Source organism: Vipera ursinii (assembly GCF_947247035.1).
Source record: "Vipera ursinii genome assembly, chromosome: 13".
NCBI lineage: Eukaryota > Metazoa > Chordata > Lepidosauria > Squamata > Viperidae > Vipera > Vipera ursinii.
The window spans coordinates 9818182-9839539 of record NC_139526.1 but is presented as its reverse complement, the minus strand read 5'-3'; the positions used below and the strand labels follow the sequence as shown (position 1 = coordinate 9839539).

General features: G+C 41.8%; 1 protein-coding gene across 5 annotated transcripts in view; it reads right to left on the bottom strand.

Moving 5' to 3' along the window:
* Nucleotides 1–21358, bottom strand: part of GLYR1 (glyoxylate reductase 1 homolog) — a 37815-nt gene that overhangs the window by 13709 nt on the left and 2748 nt on the right. For 2 of the 5 annotated variants that reach the window (XM_083372999.1, XM_083373000.1), the window contains exons 2-6: nt 16836–16872; nt 14251–14330; nt 8545–8683; nt 4366–4452; nt 654–710 (exon numbers count right to left, since the gene is read on the bottom strand). In XM_083372999.1, coding sequence (XP_083229125.1) covers nt 654–710; nt 4366–4452; nt 8545–8683; nt 14251–14330; nt 16836–16872 — 400 coding nt within the window. Of the gene's footprint in view, nt 1–653; nt 711–4365; nt 4453–7788; nt 8011–8544; nt 8684–14250; nt 14331–16835; nt 16873–21358 lie in introns of all 5 variants that reach the window. The other 3 variants (XM_083373003.1, XM_083373001.1, XM_083373002.1) reach the window with 3 other exon arrangements.

Below are 21358 nucleotides of genomic sequence, written 5' to 3'. Positions count from 1 at the left end.
CATTCATCCAGATGCATCATAAAGAGGCCGCACCCACCCAGCTCCGGCAATGCAAAAAAAAGTCGCGATACGTCGCAACACGTCATGTGACGTTGTGAGTTTTGACACCCCTGCTGTAGAACAACCAAACCTTGACTCAGTTGCAGACTAAGGGGCCCCATTCACCCAAATAGTCAAATTATCATGGAGAAGCAAGGAATTCTCCCCACTAAGCGCTTATGAGAAATAATAGCTGAGGAGACCTCATAAAAGTAGAAGTCACATCCTGAAATAGGGTGAAGGCAAAGAGCTTAGGATAGCAAATTCTAATTTAAGGAATTAGGTGGAACAGAACAAAGGCTATAGCTTCGGAATACAGATACACTTAAGAAAGTGTGCTTGGCCCCAGATGATTTTCTGGATTTCTGTGGCTGAAGGGGAATAAAACTGGATCTCTCTGCTCCCAGCTCAAAAGCATATCCTATACACCAGTGCTTCTCAACTGTCACAGCTTGAAGACATGTGGACGTCCATTCCCAGAATTCCCAAGACAGTATAGCTGGTTTTTCTCTTTTGATTAATTCATGGCTTATTCAAAACAGGGATAACCATTACTCTGCTTATCCATCCTTCCCAAACCATGTTTCAGCCTAAAATTCATTTTTTTTGCTCACCTTTTCAGTTTGGCTAAGCAGGAAGTGATGGAAAAGAGGGTCACCATCTTTCACAGGCTGTAATGGCAAAGGAACAAATTGAGAAGCCAACACACTCAAACGTCAACTCTGGAAAAGCATCTATACACACTATGAATGGGTTTCAATTCCAGATTCTGAGGAAAAGTCTTTGGCGCCTTTTTGGAATCCAGAATCAGTTATGTTGAGCTCCTTGCTTAGTTCAGGACAAATATAAATATTATGCATTTGATGGGGAGAAATACATGAAAAAGTCAGGTTATGGAATGTAGTTAATAAAAAAAAATATTAAGAGTTGGCTGAAAACCATCCATGCGGCTATACAGAAAGAAGAATGCTTGAAAATGGATCCTTCGTATAAACAATACCTTCTGATACATGCTAAGAAAACAATTTATAGTTTAAAAGGACCAGATTTAAATTATGGGTTTCTAAACTGCTATTTCAAGCATTTTTAAGAAGCAGCAAGTGACAATGAACAAATGATTTTAATGTATATAGACATACTTCAAAGACCTTGCAGAGCAACGTTTTGATCACCAAATGTAAGGATTTCAGCACAGGTCGTCCTCCACTTGTAACCCCAAGTCCAAAATTTCTGTTGCTAAGCAAGACAGTTGTTAAGTGAGTTCTGTCCTGTTACTTCCCACAGTTGTTAAGTGAATCACTGCAGTTGTTAAGTTAGTAACATGGTTGCAAAGTGAATCTGGCTTCCCCATTGACTCTGCTCGTCAGGTCGCAAAAGCGGATCACGTGACCCCGGGACACTGCAACCGTCATAAATACACGCCAGTTGCCAAGCGTCTGAATTTTTTGTCGTGTGACTTTAGGAATGCTGCAACGGCTGTATGAAAAATGGTCATAAGTCCCTTTTTGCAGTGCTGTTGTAACTTCGAATGGTCAGTAAACATGGAATGGTTAAGTCGAGGACTATCTGTATCAGCTTAGAATCATTCTGTTTCTGAATACGTACAGAAGCGTATGGACTGTAGTTGATGAATCTCAGGGTTTTTTGGATGTTTGCTTCATGAATACATCTTCCCAGGATCTTCCATATTGTAGGGAGTTTATCAGGAAGGGAAGGGCAACTGTCTGGTTCCTTTTATCTAGATTAGGGGTTCCCAACCAGGGGTGCGAAAACCTGGGTTTTCAAAATTATAGTGTGTATATGCATAATTCGTTGCCGTAATTTCGAACTTTTGTAAGGGGCGTGAGAATATATCAGAAGCATTCTAGGGGTGCGAGGTATAGAAAAGGTTGGAAGCCGCTGATCCAGATACACAAACTTTTTAAAGATATCTGAAACATGGCCAAATTTACGAATACATTTCTCTTCTCTCCCATTTCAACCTTTTTTCATTTTTCCAAGCGTGGATAAATGTATGGCTACACCAAGCTACGATGACCAAGTGACATGCATCCTGGTTTAAAAAAAAAGCCTCTTTTTCGATTGCAGTGATTCTTGCTGGTTCCCCCTCTCCCTCCAGTAACCACAGAAAAAGTGAAGAAGCAAGTGAGGTGCAGAAATAGGCGCAAGAATCCGTGGCATGGAGAATACCAGCAGCGCAGGCTTGAATGCAGTAAAATCAAGCAAGGAGAAAAAGCAAAGTAAGATATTGGTGGAAAAAACACTCATCAATCCCTTTATGTAAACCAGACCAGAGAACCAACTTTATAGGTAGCCTAAAAGTACCTATATACTTGAGTATAAGCCGACTCGAGTATAAGCCGAGACCCCTAATTTCACCTCAAAAACTGGAAAAAGTTATTGACTCGAGTATAAGCCGAGTATAAGTATAAGCTTGGCCCCTTCTTAGCAACATATCTATATTCTGTGCCACGACGAGCCGCTCGTTGACTCTGGCAGCATCCCGGAGCTGGCTCGGCCGCGGTTCGCAGGGTCCGCTCATCAGGCTGCCAGGCTTCCTGGCAGCACATCCCGCAGGGAAGGTCTGCTAGGGAGGCGGCAGTCAAGTGTTTCCCTCCTCGTGCGTGCGTGCGTGTGTGTGTGTGTGTGTGAGACCTGCGGGAACGGCTGGTAGAGGTGGCGGCAGTCCGGCGTTTCCCCCCCTCATGCATGCGTGCGTGTGTCAGACCCGTGGGAATGGCTGGTAAAGAAGCGGCGTCCCCCCCCTCCTGTGTGTCGGGCCCACGGGGCTTGACACACAGAGAAACGCAAATGCCGGACTGCCACCACCTTTACTAGCCATTCCTGCGGGTCTGACACACACACACACACACACACACGAGGGGGAGAAACAACGCTGGACTGCCGCCACCTCTGCCAGCCCTGCAAGCCTCTGCCGCCCCTTCTCTCCGCTGCCTGTTCTGAACGAAGGGGCGTCCCTTCGTTTGGGCCAGGCTGCTGAGAGAAGGGAGCGGCAGAGCCTTGCAGAGCTGCTCCCTTCGGCTCCTCTTTGTTCAGGCCAGGCAGCGAAGAGAAGGGGCAGCAAAGGCTTGCAGAGCTGGCAGAGGTGGCGGCAGTCCAGCGTTGTTTCTCCCCCTCGTGCGTGCGTGTGTGTGTCAGACCCACGGGAATGGCTAGGAAAGGTGGCGGCAGTCCGGCATTTGCGTTTCTCTGTGTGTCAAGGCCCGTGGGCTCGACACACAGGAAGGGTGGGAATGCCGGAATGCCACTTCCCTACAAGCCATTCCCGTGGGTCTGACACACACACGCACGCACGAGGGGGAGAAACAACGCTGGACTGCCGCCACCTCTACCAGCTCTGCAAGGCTCTGCCGCTCCCTTCTCTCAGCAGCCTGGCCCGAACGAAGGGACAGTTCTTTTTTTTTGTTCACTGGAGTATAAGCCGAAGTGGATTTTTTCAGCCCAAAAAGTGGGCTGAAAAATTCGGCTTATACTCAAGTATATACGGTACCTTTGTCAAGATCAGTTGTAACAACAGGATCTTACAAGCCTGGTTATACTGTACCTCCTTCCCCTTTTCAGACTTCAGTGCATTAGTGAGGTGTCTTATCTGATCTGCTTCTGAATGCTACGTCTCTGCCACAGACTTAAGATACGTGTCACCCCTTGTCAGTTAGTAACAGAACTCACATATCTCCGTCAAGGTCATTTTCCTTACTCTTCACCAAAGCTCTTGCCCAGATCATCCAAAAGCTTGAGAGCCAAGTCTATTGAGGGAGAACTACAGGTAGTCCTCGACTATACGACCACAATTGAGCCCAAAATTTCCGTTGCTAAGTGAAACATTGGTTAAGTGAGCTTTGCCCCATTTTACGACTTTTCTTGCCTTCACTTGTTAAGTGAATCACTGAAGCTGTCAAGTTAGTAGCACGGCTGCTAAGTGAATCTGGCTTCCCCCATTGACTTTGTTTGTCAGAAGGTCCCAGAAGGGGATCACGTGACCCCAAAACACTGCAACCGTCATAAATCTAGTAGGAGTCAGTTGCCAATCACCTGAATTTTGATCACATGATCGTAAGGATGCTTCAGCAGTTGAAAGTGTGAGAAATAAGCCATAACTCCATTTTTTCAGTGCCACTTTTTTCTTGTATCTTTGAATGGTCTCTAAGTAAACTGTTGTATGTTGTGGACTACCTGCATTGCCTCAATATGATATACCATTTCTCTATTTCTCTCTCTCTCTCTCACACACACAAACACACACATACAGTACACCAAGAGCTGAATTGTTGCTTCTTCTGAGAAATATGCAAAGAATTAAATCACCTCGCTTACACTCTGTGGCCATTTAAAGCCAGCCATGGTGCCAGTCATCATTTTCTTCACTGTGCTTGATTCAGGAATTGTCATGTCCTGTGGAGAAGATAGAGCAGTGGTGAGTACCATCTGTGGAATCCCCAAAAACCCGAATGACCAAAGACCATGTATATCTATATCTATATATATCTATATCTATATAGATTTTTATACTAGATAGATAGATAGATAGATAGATAGATAGATAGATAGATAGATAGATAGATAGATAGATAGATATAGAGATAGTATAAAATCTTCGAACACCGGGATGGATAAAGCACAGTTGTTTATTGCTAAAAGATCATAATAAGCAATAAAAAGTAACCGTTTAAAGCATATCTACCTAATCTAAGCTGAGAAAGAGAGAGAGAGAGAGCGCTATCTTAAGTTGCTGCCCATGATTTCACATGCAATGTTCTTCTTTCCCAACTGATTTCTTAAAGGCAGTAATTAGATTTATTTTATGGCAATCCCAAACCAATACTGGTTAAATTGTAATTTGCTGAAAACAGTGCAACAGAAGCTTGTTATAGATCCAGCTGTTAATTGCACTAAGACATATGTAATGCTGGGTAAATTTTATTTAATTTCCATGTTGGGTTTAACTTGAGCTTTTAGATGGATAGCATTTTATATAATTTCTCCTGTCCAGCTGCCACAGAGAAAAACACAATGGTATATTGGGAACACAAAAGAACAAGCCTGAATGTATTCTACCCTATCTCCAAAATTACTCTTCTTCCTAACAGGGCCCAATTATTATTTCTATAGTGGGATAGAGTGTTTAGCTCACAAATCTTCTGCTCATTGGAAGCCCTGAAATATGGGTCAAAGCTTTTCGCATCTTTGTTATTGAACTCTTCCTCCAGTAATTTTTTTCATTTTGCCAGGCATTTGCCTTAAATAAATTGCCTGTTATTTTGGTTATGCTCTGATCATCTTATTTGAAAAACATGCTATGCCCTGGAGACAGGATGATTTTCAGGACTGAAAAACAAAGTATTTTTCAATAAAATAAATTCCTTTTCAAAATCTAGTGGGAGCAAACTTTTATTTTCCAGCACAGCGATCCCCAACCTTTTTGGCACCAGGGACCAGTTTCACGGAACACAAGGTTATTAAGAACCAGGGTGGGTGGGGTGGTGGTGGAAGGAGGAGCCCGTAACCTAGATCCCTTGTATACGGAGTTTACAATAGGGTTCACGCTCTCATAAGAATCTAATGCCTGATGATCTGAGGTGGAGCTGAGGTGATGATGCTAGCGCTGGGGAGCAGCTCCAAATACAGAAGAAGCTTCATCTGCTCATCCCACTGCTCACCTCTAGCTATGCAGCCCAGTTACTAACAGGCCACGATCCAGTACTGGTCTGTGACCTGGGAGTAGGGGATCCCTGCTCTAGCAGTTTTCCCCACCTGCCTGTTTTCTAGATTTATGGCTTTCAATGCCCCAGTTTTTCCAGCCACTCTAGAAATAATAGAATGCTGAGAATTGCGAGAGTTGAAACACATGTATGTGGCAGCATAGGTTGGAGAAGGCTACTCTGGATTACTTCAAATTTTAGGAGGAATATACACAGAGCACTCCTGTCTATTGGCTAGGAATAACTGAGCAATAAGTGCAATAGAACAAATCCAGACGTCTAGCTTCTGTTCTTATAAACCTCTAGCTCCATTGTTTTTACAAGTAAAAAGCTATTTTGCTTTTAATACTCTTATCCTCCATTACAGATCTCTTCACGACATATTTCCACCAGCCTTCAAAACCCACTTCCAATATTATGCAACTCTACAAGATCCAACAACGATAACCAAAAGCAATTTTTGTTACCAAGACAACTCAGGGACCAGAAGTGCTTAACAGCCACCGCCGCTACCACCACGTCTTTTTTTTTTAAAATACATTTCAGGATTTTCTTCGTTACAATCAGGATTCATGTCGGGTTCTCTTTCATACAATGAAGTTTGAAAATGTCCTTCCACAAAATCTCAAAGCAGGAAGTTATGCAGGGATGAGAGTTGATCAAGAATCATCAAGAAAACAAAACGCTAAAAGCATCACAGGACAGACTAACGGAATCTAGGATGTGCATGAGTGAATGCCTTATAAAAAGTTCTCTGGGCGCAAGAGAGGAAGGAAGAAGATGCCATTTTATTAATTTCCCAGAATGCTAAAGACTTTCACGACAATTTCTCTACCACCCTTTTCACTTTGGAAAAGAAACCCAGGCAAAAGCCCTCAACATCATCACCTTCATCGTCCTTGAAGGTACGCTGGTTATTGTTAAGACTGTTAAAAAGAAAACAACTCTAGCCAATAGTTACTCAATGTTTAGCAGGCTTCTGTACTTCCAGGTTAAACTCTAAAAGCTTCATTCACAATTCTAAAGCAAAGAATGCCACTGATAAACCTCATGGTAATAAGCAAATTGTAAAGTTACAAGAAAAAAAAAAGTCTCTGTGTAACCAAAGTGCAAACCCCAATGAAGAAAACTCCAGAACTCAAAACCCTACTTAAAGACTGGTCTGTCTGTCTGTCACCAGCAAGTTATTAGACTGCCTCTGAAAGCCGTCAGCATTTAAATCCCAAGGGAGGAGAAGCCGATTCACAACTGTGAACTGAAAAAGGCTGTGGAAGACAGATGTGGTATAAAATTTGATTGTGGATATGTGGTATGAAATTCTAGTATATCTTGGTTGTTCTGTTTCATAATGACCTTCAGGTTCAGCACCCAGTAAAGGACGTACATTCTAGCATTATCCACTTTGTTGTTTACAACTACATTGAGAAGGTCCCCAGCTACAGTATGGAGGCTCCAAATCTTGAAGAGGAGAGAAGAGGCAAATGTTCTAAAAATGAACTCTAAATGTCCAAAGATGAGTCAGACCACAACATGGGAGAGGAGAAAGCTCCAATATCGGCAAGAAAATGTGAGGAACTGATGTCTTCTGGTGGAATCATCTACTTCTGGAGTATATCTTCATCATATCACACTACAATTTAAGCAACTTGTCCTGATGTAGTTGGAGATGGATCAGACACACAAATGAGATGGAGATGTTAACAGAAGGTGCTTTGGAACTACCAAAGGTAAAAAAAAAAACCAACTGTGTCGCCATTTCCTCCGCTGGTACGCGGCAAGATGGAAGCCCGGTGTCACTTGTTGGCTTTAACAAGTCAAAGAAAACGTCAGGTTTAGTAACGCACAAGGGCTGGCTAATACAAGTAATTATGACTCTGAATGGAATTAGACGGTAGGTTCCCAAATGGTTAAGACATGCAATTTTCCACATGGTCACAACAATGAAGTCATCTGGATGGCTGCTAGGACTACATCCCATCTGGACAAGCTCAGAGCGAGCACGGGAAGGAATGCGCAGCAAAACACAAACCTTCTCGTCTTTGGGAGGGCGCCCGCGCTTCCGGGGGCTTTGCTTGTACATTCTCTTCAGGGGGGGTTTCGATCCTCGCTCAGAGGACACAGAGGCGGCTCGCTTTTTCGGTTTCCTTTCTGACAACCCAGCTTTGTGTTTCTCCTCTCCCACTGACTGCTTCCCCTTTTCTTCACTGGGATTCCGCCGGTTCTTCTCTTCAGTGGAGTTATGGGAAGACGCCTGAGAGATCACAGAACAGAAGGGATGAGGAAAAGGCGGAGCATCAGCTGGCAGCGGCTTCATTTCCCCACACTCACCAAACCCGAGAGGTGTCTTGCCAGGTGCTTGAAGCGCGCCAAATGCCCCAAATTAAGGGAACAAAATTTTTTTTTTAACAGGTTTAAGCTACTGAACGAGAGAACAAGGAGAAGCTCAAAGTACAGCCACATGCTCTACACCGGGAGCTATTTTTGAAGAAGAACCAGGTCCCAATTCCAGAGTGCACAGCAGATCCTCCAAGTGCTCTAGGATCAAGTGACCCTTTGATCTCCTTTTATCCAAATCAAGCCAAGGCGGGAACGGCAACTGTGAAAATTAACAACCTTTCAAAGGCGGCAACTGTGAGCGTTAACTGCGATCCTCAAGTCACAATCCTAGAGACAAAACATGCAACCCCTTTCAGGGAAGGAAGCAAAACGGTCGTAAGGTAGCTCACCCCAACCATTATTCCAAAGAACAGGGTAAGTCAGCACAACTCCCCAAAAGACCTCCTACCTGGTCCTTGCCTTTTCCTTTCTTGAGGAATTCTTCCACAGCATCCACAGCTTGCTGGAACCGCTTGCCTTTGTTAATTTTGATCATTTCTTCTTTGTGGGCATGGTAAGGTTTCAGCTGCTCTACTTTAATCCAAGCACTGGTGAAAAGAAATCAGAGTTAAATTGTTCATAGTCCAAAGAAACAGAATCATCATTTTCAATTACAATGGCATCTCTCTTGATCCAGTAGTCAACGGGGGGGGGGGGGGGAGGGAGAAACCTACGCCCTGTCAAAACCATTCCTCCTTTCCCCACAAGGTCTCGAGAAACAAGACACTACTAAAGCTGACCCCTTATCTTAGTATGATTTCTATGCTATACATTTAGTAGTGCAATAGGCCTCATCCTCAGGGATGAAATTTGCCCAGGGGCTAATAAAAATCTGATTGTTGTAAAAAAAAAATACACTTTTTATCACTAATACTTTCTAAATTGTAAACCACTTTTTCTACTTTACTTTTAGAATGAGATTTAGGGATAATCACTGTTCATTTTCAACTGAGGCTCTGCTTCCCTTCCAGTTCCTGTTTTGTTTTGTGGTGACCAATTTAAGCAATGGGTGGAACTGTCCCAGATACTTCAGTTTAATGGTACCTTGAAAAAACATCAGCGTTTGATGTTTCAGACTGGACCAAATATCCTCAGCTAAACACCACTGTATGTCTTGGAATTTCACTGTCCATAACTGGACGTCTCTGGGTCCCCTAACAATGTTGGGTGCCAAGAGGAACGAGAACCCAAATGGGCGCATCAAACATGAAATAAAAAAATTAATATGCCTGACAGAATTCTGAAGAACCAGAGAATGTTAAAATACATTACCAAGAAACAACCCCCCAAATGCATAAAAATAAGCAAATGAGGAGTGCATACGTGCAGTAACTACCAAATGGTAGATGTATATGGCAAAAAGCGCAAGTCTGAATTATTTTTTATTTATTTATTTTTTAATCCCATTTATATCCCACCCTTCTCCGAAAATCAATGTGCTTAGCAATTATCCTGCAGGAGAGCCTTGAAAAGTAGGCTGAACACTCCCATTTTCAACCACATCTAGATTGAACGTTTCATAACCATATGGGGAATGACTTCTTCCATTTTCACCCAAAATATAGGTCTTATTTGAAAATAAGCAATTTTATTACTCGAGAATGACAGCTGAGATTGGGCTGTATTACTCAGCATTCATAATCTGTAGTATATACCGTATGTATTACATCAATTGAAGGTTTGGAAAATAGCCAGAGTTTTCCCTACAACTCTCTTCTGGACAAGAGCCAGAATAAAGTTAGTCCTGAAAATAGCACTGAAAGATGCAAAAAGACAAATAGTAATTGACCCTCAGTTCCTGGAAATGCAAAATCCACTCCGTTCCATGCGTCATGAGATGTACAGAACTGACTGTACACGGTTATCAGTGACACTGACAAAATGTCAAATTGCAGGTTAAAGAGAAAGGACCATCTTCCTACAATAATATTCATTGTAGCACTTCAGGGATCTTTGTATTTATTAGATATGTCACTGTTGTAACAGATATAAGGCAGATGGCAAGGAATAATTGGCTCCCAGTTGTCTTCCGGGTGAGATTCAAGGTGCTGGTAATGGCCTACAAAGCCCTTCATGGCATGGGTCCGGAATACCTCAGGGAGCACCTGCGGCCGGCATCAACTTCCCTCCGCCCAGTACGCTCCCACAGAGAGGGCCTCCTCAGGGTGCCACCGGTCAAAGAATGCCGACTGGTGGACCCCAGGGGGAGGGCCTTCTCTGTGGGCGCGCCGGATTTATGGAACCATCTTCCGGTCGAGCTCCGGATGGCCCCCGACCTTCGCTCCTTCCGGCGCGATCTAAAGACCTACCTGTTTGAACAAGCCAGCCTGGCCTGATGGGGGATGGGTTTGGGTTTTATTGCTTTTTATGTATTTTAACTTATTGTTATAGTTTTTGGGCATCTTGTTTAATCTCTTTTAATTTTTGTATTCTTGTCTTTTAACATGTATTGCCCTGTTCACCGCCCTGAGTCCTTCGGGAGAAGGGCGGTATACAAATAAAATTATTATTATTATTATTATTATTATTATTATTATTATTATTATTATTATTATTATTATTATTATTATTATTATTATTATTATTATGGCATTTTTAACTAAAATGATGTAGGAAATAATTTTTAGGGAATGTCTGAACCTCCTGGCTCTGACAAATGTAATATTGTTCTATTCAACTGACAGAAGGGTTGATACTTTAGAATATTAAACCATTTTTCTCAAGAAGCTTCAAGACTCTTCTAACATGTGGGCCTCAAATATGGTCATACTCTTTCTAGTTCTCTCCATATACAGAAGGCAGAATCAGATGCTTGGTCAAGATATTACTAATTTTCACACTTACAACCTTTGTAGGATCCCCATGATCAGAACTCAGATGCTTGACAACTGGCTCATATTTATGATGGTTGCAGTCTCCAGGGGTCACGTGATCCCCTCTTGTGACCTTCTGACCAGCAAAGTCAATAGGGGAAGCCAAATTCACTTAACAACCGGGTTACCAACTTATCCACGGCAGTGATTCAATTAACGACTGCAGCAAGAAAGATGGTAAAATGGGGCAAAATTCACTTAACTGCCTCACTTAACCACTGAAATTTTGGGATCAATTGTGGTCGTTAAGTCGAGGACTACCTGTACTTCCGAGAGACTTTGTATAGTCAGCATTATTACTTTGGTACTGAAATCAAAACTTTTTACTAAAACAGAATTCTACGTAACAGAAATTCATTCACAGAGAAGGTACAAACAAAAATTTCTTTCTGTGATTTAATGATCACACCAATACTCCCTGAAAAGTTTCCATTTTACTATTAGTTTATACATCTACTTAACAATTCATGTTATACCCTCTGTAGTTTCAACATTGATTCAGAATTTGCGGCAATGGCTGCATTACTATAATAACACAACCCGTGATGCTCATTTACTTTTATTTGGGGCCACGTGCAGGAAAGAGAGACCTCACGATGGCACTGAAGAACCATGAGCAAAGATAGGATTATTTAGCGCAAGGATATTGTAACCTCAGCTGACATACCTCTTTTCAAATCCCTGTAGTTTACAAGCAAAAAGGAAACAGGACCATTGCAATAACTGTTAGGTGGCTCAAAATATAGCTGAACATGTGAGAAAGAATCAAACTACTCTAGGCAGATAAGTGGGTATGATTCTGTTCAGTATCTCAGCATCATTGCAGAACTGGGTTGAGGGCATTTCAGGAAAGTGGAATTGCTGCCCAGATGAAATGTAAACCTGGGGAAATTTATAGCATTGATTAACTGAAACTAAGCCCAACTGCTCTGCTAAATTTCAATAAGCCGTTTAGACCTTCCTTAAGATGCAAGCTTGTTTTCATGCTGTACATATAACATGCACATAAGAGAGAGAGAAATATTAAGGGCAATTATCTAGCAGATACATGGATAAGATTTGGGGCATGTCTACCAAAGCTGCCACCCTGAAATGGAGACTAGGAGGAATGAAAGAAAGCCAACTTTCTTGGCTGCCTACTCAGCATCTTCCTTAGGTTAACCGATGCTGCCAAATGCTCCTGTGATTACAGTCTCAGAGAAGCAACCAAGCCATCATCCAAGCTTGTTAATCTGCATTTCCACATGCTGGTTTTCCAATACAGGTCGTCCTCCAACCACAGTGGAGCCCAAAGTTTCTGCTGCTGAGTGAGACAGTGGTTAAGTGAGGTTAGCTCCAGGTTTTGCAACCTTTCTTGCCAACAGTTAAGTGAATCACTGCAGTTGTTGAGTTAGGAACACGGTGGTTAAGTGAATCGGGCTTCCCCACTGACTTTGCTTGCCAGAAGGTTGCAAAAGATCACATGATCCCAGGACACGGCAACAGTGGTAAATACAGGCCAGTCGCCAAGCGCCTGAATTTTGATCACATGACCATAGGGATGCTGAAAAACGGTCATAAATCACTTTTTTTCCAGTGTCATCGTAACTTCAAATGAATTGTTGTACAGAGGGATTTCAGTATCTGTAAACATGCGTTTGCTGTCCAAGCTAGAAACCCAATTTTGCTTTTGGAATTTTAATTCCCATTTACTATATTTTATGCCCAATAAAAGAGCAGGGCGCACAGAGCTCTTTTTACAGCAGAACTCAATTAATTTTCCCAGAACTCCACATTTCAGCTGATCTCTTACAGCAAGTGATAAGATTTTTCCAAGTTGACTTCTGAGCCATACACAATTTATTTGGAAAAACTGACCTTTTCAGCTGCAACCTGTTCACTAATCTGTGCTGGGACTGAACGGCGTTTCAGCCACAGCCCCCCTTTCAAAGCAAAAGGGAGCTAAACTTTCCATTTAAAGAGCGATGCAGCATGTGGAGCCGCCTTTCAAAGGCTTCACAAGCTGTGAACAAATGAAACTACTTTAACAGCACCAGATTACCGTCTGGCTCAAGAGAATTAATATTTAACACTGTGTTATCCTAAGGGCTGAACCTATAGATTGTACTGTAATCCAAACAGTAATAAAATTCCTCCATTTTTTTCACTTTTACAGTTTTATTGAATAAAAAAGCTGGGTTGAAGAATTTAAAACAATGTTTTCTGAGACTGTAGTCTTTCCAAATTAAGCTTTCATCAGTTGCCTCAATACCATCTTTTAAAACTCCCAGGCCCCATAAAATAAAGTTCCCTGATCACGGATTAAATCTTTGGGGTGTCCTTTCCAAGATGGAATGAACTGAACTGGTTATTCCAAACATGCCAATGAAATCAATTTCTATCAATGTCTTATGATGCTGTGGTGTTTATTCTAAATTCTAGACACACAAGATGGTGCCATCTACCTTAAGGGGCCTAAATGCCCTGCCTTCTCTATGATCACTCTTCCCAACTATTTTTTTAAAAAATTATCTATAACAAGGAGTCATATCCCATGAGGAAGGAGAACCTGATCTCTCCCTACCTTCCTGGGTCAAACGTCTTCCTCCCTTCAGAAGAACACACTCTGATTCTAACTTCAGATCAAAAGGAAGCCCTCTTTGGGATGGCTGTCTCCTAGCCCAGGGCTTTTCAACCTTTTCACCCATTGTACCACTTTTAGGACATGGCAACATCCGAGTACCACCAGTTACCTAGCAAGGTGTCAAAAACTTGACCAAAAAAAAAATAATGGAAAAAAGTGATGAAGTACAGGTAATCCTCCAGCTGGAGCCTGGCACCGATCCTGGCGCTTCTGCTGAGCCCTGACAGCCCTGCAGCTCCAGCCCTCTTTCGCTTAGGTTGTGTGCGGTGCTGCCACCGGTTCAGCTCATTCCCCTCCCCCGCTACTTTTCTAGGATGGTCGCATACCACCTGCCAGGTGCCAATGTACCACGGGCGGTACCCGTACCACTGGTTGAAAAGCCCTGTCCTAGCCAATGGGTAGGAATCCATCCATGGGCCAGATTCAGTTATTCATCTTTAACAAAGGTTCTAAAGCATCTTTTTCTACTGGCTGAGAAATTAAGACGACTTAATAGAAAGACGTGAAATTCTAGTTCTTGAGCAAGAGCTTCTCTACAAAGGCTTCAAAGTTTTAGAAGCTTTTTTTTTCCTCTTTTCCTTCCAAGATAAAAGGGGGAAAAGAGGGGAGGATCACATACTGGTCTTCAGTTCCGAAAAACTTCACAAAGAAGCACTTCTTCCCACGTGGTTTCTTCAGGTCCTTAGGTGGGTTAACAATCTGGAAAAAAAGAGGGGGAAAAGAGACAGCAACAGTTAAGAGAGAGAACACTTGATTTTTCTCAATGTTCATTTGGTATTCGCCGCAGAATTGTTGTGCTTTGAAAGTCACCTTTGTGGAACTTAAAGATAGATTTGTAATAGTGCCACATGGAGCAATAATACGAACTGCGCTATGGGAAGACTTCAGTTCGATTTCTTCTTTGACTGCCGATTGACTGTGTGACTTTGGACTAATCACTCTTTCCCAATCTTACCTACTTCTTTGGGGATACTAGTGGAGGAGACTCCCATGCAAACCCTTGGAGAAAAACACAGATCAAGGCAGTAAGTGTAAAAACTCCTGGCTCCAGTGGTACTCCCACAGATCCAGAAGGCAACAGAACCTGCTCATGGTAACCTTCTATCCAACTGAATTCTGGTTTCTGGTTTATTCTGTGTCTGAAGTCAGAAGTACTGGCTTCTGTTTTAAGGTCCACGTTTAAGGTTTTTGAGAGTAATAGTTAAGGGACCGGGCTAGAAACAGAGCGTAATTTCACGTTCCTATGTACAAAGCCAGCTGGGTAACCTTGGACTTAGCACTCTCTCTCTTGGAAAGAGCTAATGGCAAACCACTTCTAAAAAAACGTGGCCAAGAAAACTGGAGGACTAATCTAGGCAGTTGCCAGGAGTCAAAAGCTGACTCGAAGGCACATACACACACACACACACATTTTTATAAACCAAATGCACCATTTGGGGCTCCAGTCGATATGTGCCTTAAAAACCTCCATTACCCAAAGCAACAGCAAACAAGACTTTACAAGCATCACTTTGGCATGTAATAGGACTTATGTATTGTGAAATCACGTTCAGCAATTAGGTGTTTCTGGTATACGGTAGATTAAATATGGCAATTTCATGGCTCAGTTCACTAAAGATACTAGACGTAGTTTAGCTGAACACAACTGTTGCATTCCCCATAAAGTGTTAGGCCTTGCAAATGAAAATGCACTGATAGGGTCAGAATTCATAAACCACCTAAGATAATGACTAGGTTGCTCATAAAACAGTGTAACAATAATTATTGTTTAGAAGTCTGGATGCTACATAAACAAAAGACATACAGGTAGTCCTCACCTACCATCCACAATTCAGACTGACAATCATTCACAATCTTAAAGTGAAATATTACATGGCCAAGCCCAACTTATGTTAGTTCCAGCTGTGGTTGTAAAGTACTGTACCCACGGTCATTAAGCATGAAATCACGTGACTGCAACTTGGGACTTCCTGCCGGCTTCCTCAATGACTTTGTTTGTTGGAAGCCAGCTGTGAAGGTTGCCAATGGTGATCACATGACTGTGGGGATGCCGTGACTGTCATAAATGCATGCCAGCTGCCAAATAGTTGAATTGCAATCATGTGGCCGTAGGGACACTGCAACAGCCATAAATTCAAGGCCTGGTTGTTAACCTCCTATTTCAGTGCTGTCGTATCTTTGAACAGTCACTGAACAAGCGGTCAATAAGCAAGGACTATCTGTATGCTGCTTGATTTAGTGTAAGCAACACTGGGAAAGTTTATGATCATTTTAAAGATAGCATCTTTATTCCACACAGTAAATCCAAGCATTGGTCATATTTATTGCACATTGCTTTGATTTTTCTGAAGGAAGAGTGGGGGGGGGGGAAAGGGAAGGGAAGGGGAAAAAAGCATTACTCAGAAGTCATGCTGTAGCAATAAAGAAAACAATGAAAAAAATGTACTAAGAGGTTAAGTGTGCAGAGCACAAGTTCCCACTCAATACTTGTATGGTGGAATCATAACCATGGTTACACTAATCGCTCTTATCTCAGTTTTTAAAATGCCACTATGCTGGAACTGGCCAGAGATGGAAAGAAGGATTTACAGCAGCACTATAGGAGATTTAAAGCTAAATAATGAGTTAGGGTGCAGAACACGCTTTTTGGCAGGAGAGCTAGCAATTACATGACCAGGAAGCATAACAGGAAAGCTGCACACCTTGAAATAATGTTCTGTATGCTTCCCCTGCTAAATAACTTGGGTGAACAATTGATTGCTAACAAATAGCCCCTGCTCTCTCCAACAGCATTCATCGGAAATACATTTTGTCTGTACCTCCCAGCTGTTCTAAATTTATCACAAAAGAAAATTATGGCTCGTCTGGTGGACATAACTCAGATCTAAACTTCACGTTTGTAAAACAGAACTACAGTTATAATAAATTATGCTGTACATTTATTAAGGTTCCAGCATATTGAAGGAATTTATTTTCCTGGCTGATACCTTGAAGTCAGCTCTTTATTAAACAAAGTCCTTAAAAAAAGGTAGGGGAAAGCTTGTTCAGCAGAAACTAAGATAAAAACTTAAGTTGCTGCACCGAATCTGTTTTGAAACCGGCCAAATTGCTCACAGTGAAACAAAAATAATTTTCTTAACAGTTTGAATATGCAAGAGAACCAGATGATAAAGAACAGATTAGAATCTGTATTGAAGATCTTACCTTTCCTGGCCAAGGAGGATACCGCCCCAGCTTCCCCCTATAGAAAAACCAGAAGTCAGTCAAATGCTATCAAAGACAGCAGCAATTCATCAACATCCCTCCCCTATACAGTGTTATTAGAAAAGAAATTGAGGACCCATTTACGGAAACCAAGTGTGATTACAGGACAATACTCCTTTACAAAAATACAAAATGAATATTACTCTGAAGTCTTGTCTAATAATTTCTTGGGTGCAAATTGTTCTCACCAATGGCAAAAAAGATTTATAAATATTCATACTGTTTATCCACTGTTAAAAACAAAGACCAGCTTCTGTAAAAAACTATCAACCCTTGTAATGCTTCCAACTACCCTACTCTATTAGTTGGTAGGGTAAAACTAGAAACCAGTGTCACTGTTGGCGTTCCACTTGTGTGTAAAAGAAATAATCTAGCAGCCTGCAAAGTTTCACAAATCTGTCATTTAAAATTATTACTGCATGGCTTGTGGATTCTTAGAACTGAGAGCAACTACTCTTTAAATGCCCTACTTTTCAGATTAAAATAGTATCTTCTGGTAAAACCAACGGCCTACTATAGCTCCTACCAGTACTAATTCAGATTTAAAAGCTTTCCTTCAAAAAGCAACTCTACAAAAAACAGAGCAAGCCTATATTGCCAAAATACCAGGTAATTGGTATTCACATTAAAGAGTAGTATCCAGATGCACAGAGTCATGGAAAAGGGGGACAAGCTATGGGTTGTTTTTTTTTTAAAAAAAGTATACTGAAGTAGACAACTTTGCATGCAAACTGGGCATAGAAACTGCAAAGGATTGGTGAAGCTGTAACTTTTGGCACTGTTACCAAATTGCTTCCAAACAGGGAAAAGAACCATCCAGGCTTAACGGTCAGTACCTATCCTTCTATCTCCCCACCATCCAATTAGAACTGGATAAACAGCAAAACATCTTTTTCTTCTTCCTCAAATAAAAACAGTACGGTTGCTTTTTGAAAGGAAAAAAAAAGCACCTTTGAGAGAACTATGTCCTGGATTACTGAGAATCTCCATAGACACATAGGAAAAAGAAGGTTGTCACAGACATCCCAAACACCCACTAGGAGTCTTTGCTTAAGCCACTTTGTTACATAAAAGCAGAATTTCTTCATCTAATAGCTCTATAAAGTTCAATGGTTTGAAACTATTTTTAACCTTTTTGATGCCCCCAAAGGCTTCAACATGACTAGTGAGATCCATAGGGCATTGAAATATTTATCACAGAGAAAAAGTAGCACTCTTTTTCTGACCTTTGCACAGAAGTCTGAAAAAGTAGGCTACTTTAATATGGAGGGAAAGGGACTGTACTGGCGGAAAACGCAAAGTACTTCCAAATCGTATTTCTGAAATGTACAGCCCTAAGACATATCACTAAGTTTAATCAAGCCCAATCTATCAGTCCTATTTATACCAAAAATGACAACTGTTTAATATGGCCTTATATCAGGGTTTTTCAAAGTGTGTTCCAGTAATTCTATAGTTTCATGAAAACTTGAGATTCTTTGAAAGATTAAGGGCAGGGATGTGTATCACTCAATTAACTGCCAATTCTCTGCCACTAGACTAGAGCTTTACCTTTTAAGGGTTCCATAGCCTCAAAAACTTTGAAAAACCCTGTCTTATATCACCTAGAAATATAACCACCATCTACTAATAGCAGCCGCGGATGAGCTAGGTTCCACTAATTGGAACTCTGATCTAACCTATACTGTGTCAAATAAAATGAGACAACAAAATTAATGGACGGATGCTAGCTCAATTATTGCTCAACCTCTTTGCTTAGATTTTCTCAATCCACTTGGAACAGAGGAACAGTGAAGTTATAGAGTCCTACATGAAATCACTACTACTTATAGAAACACGATTAGTGGTTGGCACTTGTTTCTATATGTCTAGGTCAGGGGTCAGCAGCCTTAAACACTCAAAGAGCCATTTGGACCCACAGGAAAAAAAAACGCTGGGAGCCACGAAACCCTTTTGACATCTAAAACGAAGATAACACTGCATATATCATTTTTTATGTTTATGAAATAAAAAGCCGGTGCAAACTATAAAAACTACAAATAGAAAAATAGAAGAAAAACAAATGCGAGGGGAAAAAAGAAAAGGACAGGAGAAAGGGGGGAGAAAAAAAAACTTTCTCCTTCATCCCAACAGGTAAAAACAATTTTAGTAGCTTATCTACCATCTTTAAATACAGCATAATTAATCCCATACCTCATCTCTTAATTAAAATATTTAATTAAACCTTTACTAAAAGTACAGTAAGGACAACTATATTCTCTCTCTCTCTCTCTCTCTCTGTCTCTCTCTCTCTCTGTCTCTCTCTCTCTTTCTACCCATTCATTCATTAATCTGGTCCAAGCGCCCACACCCACAAGTTTTTCTATCTTGCTCTCACAGGGATCGAGAGGAGGAGGAACCGGCCCGAACGGAATGGGACAAATGAACACGTCTGCCTTAAGACACCCACTGCATCTCAGGCACCCCACCACACTGTGGACGTTCCTATTTATTATATTTATTTATTATTTGGATTTATATACCGCCCCTCTCCTGAAGGACTCGAGGCAGTGTACAGGGCAATTAAAACACTATATACAACACATAATATACAAAAGTTAAAATAAATTAAACCAAGTAGCCCTAAACAATAAAACACGTTCTAAAATGTAAAATTTAAAATCTAAAACCCCAGTCCCTCAGTCCAGGCTGGCAAGTTCAAATAGCCAAGTCTTCAGGTCACGGTGGAAAGAGCGAAGGTCGGGAGCCATCCGGAGCTCAACAGGGAGCTGATTCCAGAGGGCAGGCGCGCCCACAGAGAATCCTCTCCCCCTGGGCGCCGCCAGTCAACATTCCCTGACCGACGGCACCCTGAGGAGGCCCTCTCTGTGGGAGCACATGGGACGATGGGAAGTTAACGCCGGCAAAAGGTACTCCCGTAAATAATCCGGACCCATGCCATTTAGGGCTTTACAGGTCATCACCAGATGGCTCTCCACCGGCGCTCCTCTCTTGCCCTTGGTCTGTCAGTCCCCCACACTCTCTGTGTCTCTGTGTGTGTGTGTGTGTGTGTGTGTCTGTCTGTGTGTGTGTGAGAGAGAAGGGAAGTGCAAGTGCCTTTCTCTGTGTCTGTCAATGACCGAGGACTGCGAGCTGCAGTAGAAGGCTGAAAGAGCCATATGCGGCTCCAGAGCCGCGGGTTGCCGACCCGTGGTCTAGGTCAACCTTAACAGCTTGAAGATAGGTGAATTTCAATTTCCAGAACTCATCTTCAAGCTGCAAGGTTGCCCCTGGTTGATTCTCAGCTTTGGGTTCCAAGTTGTTCAGTATTGAAGTTTTTGATTCTTGGTATGTTACCGAGAATATGAATGGCATGAGACAATATGAAAGCATTTTTTCCCCTCGGTCTTACCTACAGGATATGGGATTTTGAGGGCTCTCTGCCAGGTAAAAGAGAGCAGTCTTTTCCCTTTCAATGTTCTGATGAAACTTGTTCCATCTGCATCAGCAATATAGTTTAGCAGGAGAAGGCAGAGGCATGAAGCCAAGCTTCCAAAAATGCACCTGTGTGATTTAGATGGGAACTATGAATTTGTTCTTTTGAACCTATGCAACATCAGACCTAGAATAGAGTAGAATCTTTATATGGCATGGAATAGAGCTTGAAGGGACCTTGGAGGTCTTCTAGTCCAGCCCCCTGCTCAAGCAGGAGAACCTATACCACCTTTCCTGCATAACAGCTTCAGGAAGACGATTTGCTTCACACTGAGCAGAAATGGAGAAATATCTTCTCTCTAATTCTTCAGCATATGCACAGAACATAAAGCTTTGTACTAAGTTTTAGATACTTGGTTACACCAAGAAATCTTCAAGCTGTATGGAAGCATGAAAACTATGGTACAGGCATCCTTGACTTGCAACTGGTCACTTAGAAACAATTCAAGGTTACTTCAAAAGCTACTTATGTCCCAGTTGTGAAGTTAGACCATCCAGCCCACTCACTCCCACATTTGTGACTGAAAGTTGGGTGCTCAATAAGCAGCTTGAATTTACAGCCATTTGCAGCACCCATGGTCACGTGACCACAATTTACACCACCACCCCCAAAACCAGTCTTTAGTTCTAAGAAAAAAACCCACAGCAAACAAGGGGTTCACTTAATGATCACAGCATTCTCTTTATGACCACCTCAAAAAATGAAATGTTCATAAAATCAGGTCAGCTCACATGCTGACTCGCTTTATGACCATCACAACTTATGACCATAATTGCCCAATTACAATCACAACTTCAAGACTACCTGCGCTAAGAAGAGTTTAAAATGCTTATGTTCTCAGCTTTTCAGTATCTTGCTGTACACTTTTCCTTTCCCTGGAAACATGTCTAATACATTACTTAAGAGCACCGTAAACTGCCACCAGCTACCAAAATGACATCCCTATAATAGGTATGCTAGAGACATTATGGATCTGTAAAGTCTATAA